We start from the raw sequence: 8,212 nt of genomic DNA on the forward strand, positions 1-8,212 counted from the left end.
CAATCAAAAGAAAGCTGGAAGGGACCTTGGAGGTCTTCTAGTCCAACCCCCTGCTCAAGCAGGAGTCCCTGGACAATTTCAATCAATCAGCCAATCGATCAATCAATCAATCAATCAATCAAAATAGAGCTGGAAGGGACCTTGGAGGTCTTCTAGTCCAGCCCCCTGCTCATGCGGGAGACCCTGGACAATTTCAATCAATCAGTCAATCAATCAATCAATCAATCAAAATAGAGCTGGAAGGGACCTTGGAGGTCTTCTAGTCCAGCCCTTTCCTCATGCGGGAGACCCTGGACAATTTCAATCAATCAGCCAATCGATCAATCAATCAATCAATCAATCAATCAAAAGAAAGCTGGAAGGGACCTTGGAGGTCTTCTAGTCCAGCCCCCTGCTCATGCGGGAGACCCTGGACAATTTCAATCAATCAGTCAATTGATCAATCAATCAAAGAATCAATCAAAATAGAGCTGGAAGGGACCTTGGAGATCTTCTAGTCCAGCCCCCTGCTCAAACAGGAGACCCTGGACAGTTTCAGACAAACGGCTTAATTATCCAGCGCTGCGTACATCAGCACTAACGATGGTTGCCATCTTCAACGCCTTTGCAGATGTTGTTGTGATAGCGCCGCTTGTCTCGTCTCTGAAATTCTTTCTTCTGTTCCTCTCTTCTTCTGCTCCTCTTCCTCCTTCTCTTTGAATTCTCTTCTTTTGTTTTTTTCCTGCCATCCGGTTTGCTTTCTTTCTTCATCTTCAGCAATCCCAGCCTATTTGTTCATCGTTAACGACTGATTTACGTTCATGGCGCACTGTCTCTGGGTCCCTGTCCATCAGCTTCAGGGTTTGGAAGAACATTCGGATGCTGTCAATAAAGGAGCATCCTTGGTGCTCTCTGAGCTGGGTTCTTTCCTTGCAGATGTTTCATGACCCAAAGATGATCAGTGCTTGAAGGGAGTGGGATTTGTGGACAGGAGGAGGAGGAGGAGGAGGAAGAGGAGGAGGAGGAGGAGGAGGAGGAGGAGGAGGAGGAGGAGACATCTTTGGTGTTCTCTGAACCTCGTGGTTTTCTTGCACATATTTCATTACCCAATCAAGTGTCATCATAGTGCTAGAAGGAAGGAGGGGTTGAAGAGGAGGAATGGGAGGAAGTGGAGGAGGAGGGGAAGAGGAGGAGGAGGAGGAGGAGGAGGAGGAGGAGGAGGAGGAGGAGGAGGAGGAGAACGACTGTGGGGTCCTTGGTGCTCTCTGAGCTTGGTGGTTTTCTTGGAGACATTTCATGACCCTACTAAGTAACATCATCAGTGCTAGAAGGGAGGAGGAGGAGGAGGAGGAGGAGGAGGAGGAGGAGGAGAACGACTGTGGGGTCCTTGGTGCTCTCTGAGCTTGGTGGTTTTCTTGGAGACATTTCATGACCCTACTAAGTAACATCATCAGTGCTAGAAGGGAGGAGGAGGAGGAGGAGGAGGAGGAGGAGGAGGAAGAGGAGGAGGAGGAGGAGGAAGAGGAGGAGGAGGAGGAGGAGAACAACTGTAGGATCCTTGGTGCTCTCTGAGCTTGGTGGTTTTCTTGCCGACATTTCATGATCCAACTAGGTAACATCATCAATGCTAGAAGGAAGGGGGGTTTGCGAGGAGGAGGAGGAGGAGGAGGAGGAGGAGGAGGAGGAGGAGGAGGAGGAGAACTGTAGGATCCTTGGTGCTCTCTGAGCTTGGTGGTTTTCTTGCCAACATTTCATGACCCAACTGGATAGCATCCTCAGTGCTAGCATCAGTAGCACTGTTGTTATTGCCTACTTTGGGCCATGAAACATCTGGAAGAAAACAGCCAAGCTCAGAGAGCACCAAGGACCCCTCATTTTGATGCTACCTTTTGAAAAATTGGGGTGTACGCTCCAACAGGACACTCTTTGCTTCTACAAAACGGGCGCAGCCTTAAAGAACAGAGGTTATTTCACCGTTCTCATTCTCATGTCATCTCTCCAGATTTTTATAAAGTGTGCAGAATCCTCTGGTCCATCCACAGAGGCTGACCACGCAGTGGCCACCCTTGGAGTTCACATCAGGAGGCTGTGAGAATCTAGCAAGCAGGGTGCTAAGGACGCAACAGCCCAAATGATTAAACATTACAGGGAAACCTGAGTTTAGCCATGGGGAACATCTTGGGATTCGTTTCGAAGCTACCCAGCTGGTAGGTAAACTATAGCTGTGTGAAGCTGCAATTACTCGCCCCAAGCCGAGATAAATTCGATTTACAGGGATCGTAATTGGTCCCCAAAGGGGTGTTTCTGCTCCGGGGAATCTGACTCTCAAACAACAATCAAACCTGCATACACAGTGTAATTTTTAAAGAGAGCTGTTTTGCTAACATCGTAAAGGATTCTGTTACGGTTTAATTCCCAACTTCTTCTTTTTTTTCCCTGTTAAAATACCAAATTAGCGAGCCCGGACTCTCTTTTTGGGGGGTCTCTTTGCCTCGTCAGAAGGGGTAATACGTTTCCCAGATGCCCAGATTTGGGGACGGTTTTCACAAAATAGACCATATCAACCATGGCTAAGCACAATTTATTGGGGTTAAAATCTTTCGAGCTGCTGCAAAACAGCCTTTCGTCAACCTCTGCCGTCTTCGGCTGCAGCTCACTCACCTGAATAAATTGCCAAGCTTTTTTGCGTCAGATAATTATGGGTGCAATGATTTGATATCCCAAAGGGCAGAGGGTGAACTTAAGAGGGGCAAAAAAAAAACAAAACCTGAGGGCATCAGAAGGCAAAGGGATGCAGATGCTTCCAGGCTGATCAACAGCAATCACCAGCCTGTATTTGGGTGCAAAACCAACTTTTATCCCACCAAGGGTTTTCCTACAGCCGTGCAAGTGGATTGGGTGGCTTTGTTTTTTTATTTATTTCTCTAAAATGCAAACATTCTCGACGGGGTTTTCCATCCTCCGTGGACTCTCTCGGAGGAGGATTTAAAGATTAAGTCCATCCTGCATGCTTTGAAGGATCTCAACTGTGGTGTTGAAGTTCAGAAGTTCTCCTCTGGTTTTTCCACCGAGTAGGGGGTCCAAAATGGTACAAAACCCCACACCGTGGGCCACGGGACAGAAGGATCAGCCCTTGTTTCTCTTGAGAAGGGATCCACCTCATCCTGAGACACCCCCCTTCTTCAGTTGGGGGGATCCTTATCTTGAAATGAGGCCCCCAACCAGGCAAGGTGGACCAGGAAAAAATCTCTCTAGCCTTGTCTGCTCAGTCCCCTCCAGAAATGCAATGGTGGGGCTCCAAAAATCCACTGGACGAGGCAAGGATAAACACACACACACATGCCTCGCATCAGCTCTCTGGCTGAAAAAGCCGCATCTGCCACTGACATCGCCGTGCAGAGGTGTCCACCCAACTGCGCACATCTGGTTTTGCGATCCTCCATCCAGGCTAGTTTCGTTTAAACAGCCCTAAGGGAAGAAAGGAAGCCAGAGAAAGTCAGAGAAAAGGTCAGTTGGAGACACAGGCAGTCCTCAACTCACGACCACAAGGGAGCCCAGAATGTCCGTCCTTAAGCAAGACCGCTGTGAAATGAGTTTTGCCCCAGCGTCCCTAAGAGAATCCCTTCCGTTGTAAAAGAGAGTCACCTGGTCGTTAAGCCAATCCGGCTTTCCCCTACTGACTTTGCTGGTCAGAAGATCGGCAAAGGGCATCGCGTGACACACACACACACCCCGGAACACTGCAAACAGTCCTAAGTACATGTCAGTTGCCGAGCATCCGAATTTTGATCACGTGACCACAGGGAGACAAAGTGGGAAAACAGTCACAAATCAGTGTCGTCGTAACTTGGAACGGCCGCTAAAAGAATGGTTGTAAGCCGAGGGCTACCTGTATACAATAGTTCAGACATACATCCCAGCCATACAAAGAGGGGGGGGTGTCCCAAACAAAAGTGGCCCCCAACTCTAACCTACATTGGCAGATCCCTCCCTTCGGGGACGTGAGAAGTAACTGGATCGGAAATGTAATCAAAACCCTGGTACATATTATAATATCCAAAATACATATTTTATCTATTTGAATATCATCTTGTTATCAAGTGAGATAAGGGAAATTTTGGTTACCCAAAGTCTGAAAATTATAAATATTAAAGGTCAAAGGTCAAAGGTCTATTCTATTTTATTCTATTCTATTCATTATTCTATTCTACTCGGTTCTACTCGACTCTAATCTATTCTACTTTACTCTACTCTATATACTCTATTCTATTCTATTCTATTCTATTCTATTCTATTCTTTCATAATTCTATTCTATTCCATTCCATTCCATTCATTATTCTATTCTATTCTATTCTATTCTATTCTATTCTATTCTTTCATAATTCTATTCTATTCCATTCCATTCCATTCCATTCATTATTCTATTCTATTCTATTCTATTCTATTCTATTCTATTCTATTCTATTCTATTCTATTCTATTCTTTCATAATTCTATTCTATTCCATTCCATTCATTATTCTATTCTATTCTATTCTATTCTATTCTATTCTATTCTATTCTATTCTATTCTTTCATAATTCTATTCTATTCCATTCCATTCCATTCATTATTCTATTCTATTCTATTCTATTCTATTCTATTCTATTCTATTCTATTTTCTATTCTATTCTTATTCTGAGGGACTGGCTCAAAGTCACCCAGCTGTCCTTCATGCCTAGAACTCACCGTCTCCTGGTGATTGGCCCAAAGTCACCCCACTGTCTTTTATGCATAAGGTGGGACTAGAATTCACCGTCTCCCGGTGATTGGTCTACAGTCACGCAGGCAGCTTTCGTGCATAAGGTGGGACTAGAACTCACAGTTCCTAGCCTGGTGCCTTAACCATTAAGCCAAACTGGCTCTTTTGATTGAATGCAAACTCAGCCACTCCACCCAAGTGGGGCCTGCCTAGCAGGGTGTGGGGGGTGTGGGGGGGTGTCTCCTTACCTGCAGCATTTACTGCACAGATGATGATGATGGCCGATCCCAGCATGATGGACAGGATACTCAGGAACCTGGCCACACGGCCCAGGCGGCGGGCTCCGTCCACGTCCCCTTGGAGGTTGCTGTTCCTCGACTGAGGGAAAGAGAAGAGAGGAGAAATGGGCAGTTCGGGAAAGGAAGAACGTTTGGGCCAGCCTTGCGAGGTAGGCCAGACAAGGAGGGCCAGTTCTTTTGTTTCCTGTAAGGTTACATTAAAAGAATCTTGCAAGGTCTCCCTGGGGGGGGGGAGGGAGAGGGCAGTGGGTGCTTGTGACAGATGATAGATAGATGGACAGATAGATAGATAGATAAGTAAGTAGGTAGATAGACAGACAGACAGACAGACATAGATAGAAAGAAAGAAAGAAAGATATATAGAGAGAGAAGATGAAAGAAGAAAGAAAGAAAAGATAGATGATAGATGATAGATGGATAGATGAAAGAAAAACAGATAGATGATAGATGATCGACAGAGAGAAAGAGAGAAGAAAGAAAGAAAGTTGATAGATATAGAGATGAAAGAAGAAAAGAAAGCAAGAAAAGATAGCAGGTAGATAGATAGATAGATAGAGATAGAGGATGGATAGATGAAAGAAAGAAAGAAAGAAAAGAAAAAGAAAGAAAGAAAGAAAAGATAGATGATAGATGATAGAGACATAAAGAAAGAAAGAAAGAAAGAAAGAAAGGATAGAAGAGATAGATAGATAGATAGATAGATAGATAGATAGATAGATAGATAGAAAGAGATAGATGATGGATAGAGAAAGAGAGATGAAAGAACGAAAGAGAAAGATGATAGATGATAGAGAAAGAAAGAAAGAAAGAAAGAAAGAAAGAAAGAAAAAGAAAGAAAGAAAGAAAGAAAGAAAGAAAGAAAGAAAGAAAGAAGATAGAGATATAGATAGTCTCTGCTCAAGCAGGAGACGATAGCCAGCCATTCCAGACAAGTGACTCTTAACTCCCTTCTTAAAAGACTCCAGTGATGGAGCAACCACAACTTCTAGAGACCAGCTGTTCCACAGGTTAATTGTTCTTACTGTCGGGCAATTTCTGCTTCGTTCTAGGCTAGATAATAAAATGGCGGTGCATCCTTCCCCCCACCTTTGCAGCCCCAGCCAACTAGGGAGGGTCCCCTTTGAGGCCTTTGTCAGGTCCCTCTTCCTTCTCCGGGCTCAGCTGCCTCTTTGCGGACCCCTGCCCAGTTTTGAGGCTCTCCCTCCTGCCCCCCCCCCCAGGCCCTTCCTTCCCACAGACCGTGACCACTTGCGATCTGTTCCTGCAAATCTGTTGTTGACCCACAAACGTCCTGTTCCGCCTTCTTGGCACATGGACAGCCATTTGCCCCTTGCAGGGTGGGGGGCCCTTAAGAGGGACCCCCGGCACGGAACGCCTGCCCCCCAATGGAGCCAGAGTCCCAGGCTGTCTGTTTGTACGTCACTGTCTGGCCACACTGCCCCATATCCCATAAACTATGCCTGCTAAGGCCTTAGACCAGTGGTTCTCAACCTTTCTAATGCCGCGACCCCATAATACAGTTTCCCATGTTGTGGTGACCCCCAACCACTTATACATCACCGAGTGCCAGGGGCGTGGCCAAAGAAAAGGGGGAAAAAATGGCGGACAGCCTTGTTTGGCGACCCCCATGAAATGGTCGTTCGACCCCAAATGGGGTCCCGACCCACAGGTTGAGAACCACTGTTTTAGAGTGTCCTCCTCCTCCTCTCAGCAAACCCCACTCTTTTCTTGTTACCTAGTTGGGTCATGAAAGGTCTGGAAGAACAAAACCAACCTCAAAGTGCCAGGGACATTACAGTTCTCCTTCTCCTCCTTCTCCTCCTCCTCCTCCTTCTCCACTTTGTCCTTCTCTTCCTCCTCCTCCTCCTCCTTCTCCTCCTCCTTCTCCACTTTGTCCTTCTCTTCCTCCTCCTCCTCCTCCTCCTCCTCCTTCTCCTCCTCCTTCTCCACCTTGTCCTTCTCTTCCTCCTCCTTCTCCTCCTTCTTTTTCTCTTCCTCTTCCTCCTCTTCCTCCTCCTTCTCCTCCTTCTCCTTCTTCTCCTCCTCCTTCTCCACCTTGTCCTTCTCTTCCTCCTCCTTCTCCTCCTTCTCTTTCTCTTCCTCTTCCTCCTCCTCCTTCTCCTCCTTCTCCACCTTGTCCTTCTCTTCCTCTTCTTCTTCTCTTTCTCCTCCTCTTCCTCCTCCTTCTTCTCCTCCTCCTCCTTCTCCACCTTGTCCTTCTCTTCCTCCTCCTTCTCCTCCTTCTCTTTCTCTTCCTCCTCCTCCTTCTTCTCCTCCTCCTTCTCCACCTTGTCCTTCTCTTCCTCTTCTCCTTCTCTTTCTCCTCCTCCTCTTCCTCCTCCTTCTCCTCCTTCTTCTCCTCCTCCTCCTCCTCCTTCTCTTTCTTCTCCTCCTCCTCCTCCACCTTGTCCTCTTCCTCCTCCTCCTCTTCCTCCTCCTTCTCTTCCTCCTCCTTCTCTTCCTCCTCCTTCTCTTTTTCCTCCTCTTCCTCCTCCTCCTCCTCCTTCTCCACCTTGTCCTTCTCTTCCTCCTCCTCCTCATTCTCTTCCTTCTCCTCCTCCTCCTCTTCCTCTCAGGAAACTCTACTCCTTTGCTACTGTGATAATGTTACCTAGTTGGGTCATGAAATGTCTGCAAGAAAACAACCAAGCTCAGAGTACCAAGGATACTCTCCTCCTCCTCCTCCTCTGCTCAAGCAGGAGACCCCCATACCATTTCAGACAAATGGCTGTCCAGTCTCTTCTTAGAAACTTCCGGTGTTGGAGCATTCACCGCTTCTGGAGGCAAGGAGTTCCACTGGTTAATTGTTCTCACTGTCAGGAAGTTTCTCCTTAGTTCCAGGTTGCTTCTCTCCTTGATTAGTTTCCTTCCTTCCTTCCCTCCCTCCCTCCTTCTTTCCCCCTCCCTCCCTCTCCTTAGTTCTTAGTTGTTTCTCTCCTTGATTGGTTTCCATCCCTTGCTTCTTGTCCTGCCTTCAGGTGATCAATCAATCAATCAATCCCGCTGAATATTGGAGGCCCCACTCGTCAGTGGAAAGGTTGAAAGAGTGATTTGCCCCCTTACTGTATGGGGCTTCCTTCCAAAAAGATAACATCTGGCCTTAAAGGCAAAGCTACAACATCTGGAGTGGGCAGAAACAATCAGTTCCACCCTGCTGAAATTCAGAGTCCCTTAAGTTCCGTTTAAAAATTAGG

At 46.7% G+C, this 8,212-nt stretch overlaps 1 protein-coding gene across 1 annotated transcript in view; it reads right to left on the bottom strand.

Moving 5' to 3' along the window:
* Nucleotides 1-2,541: 2,541 nt before the first annotated feature.
* Nucleotides 2,542-8,212, bottom strand: part of TRARG1 (trafficking regulator of GLUT4 (SLC2A4) 1) — a 10,498-nt gene continuing 4,827 nt past the window's right edge. Inside the window, exons 2-3 of the mRNA XM_039366967.1 lie at nucleotides 4,968-5,097; nucleotides 2,542-3,447 (exon numbers count right to left, since the gene is read on the bottom strand). Of these exons, the coding sequence (XP_039222901.1) occupies nucleotides 3,428-3,447; nucleotides 4,968-5,097 (150 nt within the window). The 3' untranslated portion in view covers nucleotides 2,542-3,427. The remainder of the gene's footprint in view (nucleotides 3,448-4,967; nucleotides 5,098-8,212) is intronic.

Source organism: Crotalus tigris, unplaced genomic scaffold, assembly GCF_016545835.1.
Source record: "Crotalus tigris isolate CLP2741 ecotype Arizona unplaced genomic scaffold, ASM1654583v1 scf7180000020497.760770, whole genome shotgun sequence".
NCBI lineage: Eukaryota > Metazoa > Chordata > Lepidosauria > Squamata > Viperidae > Crotalus > Crotalus tigris.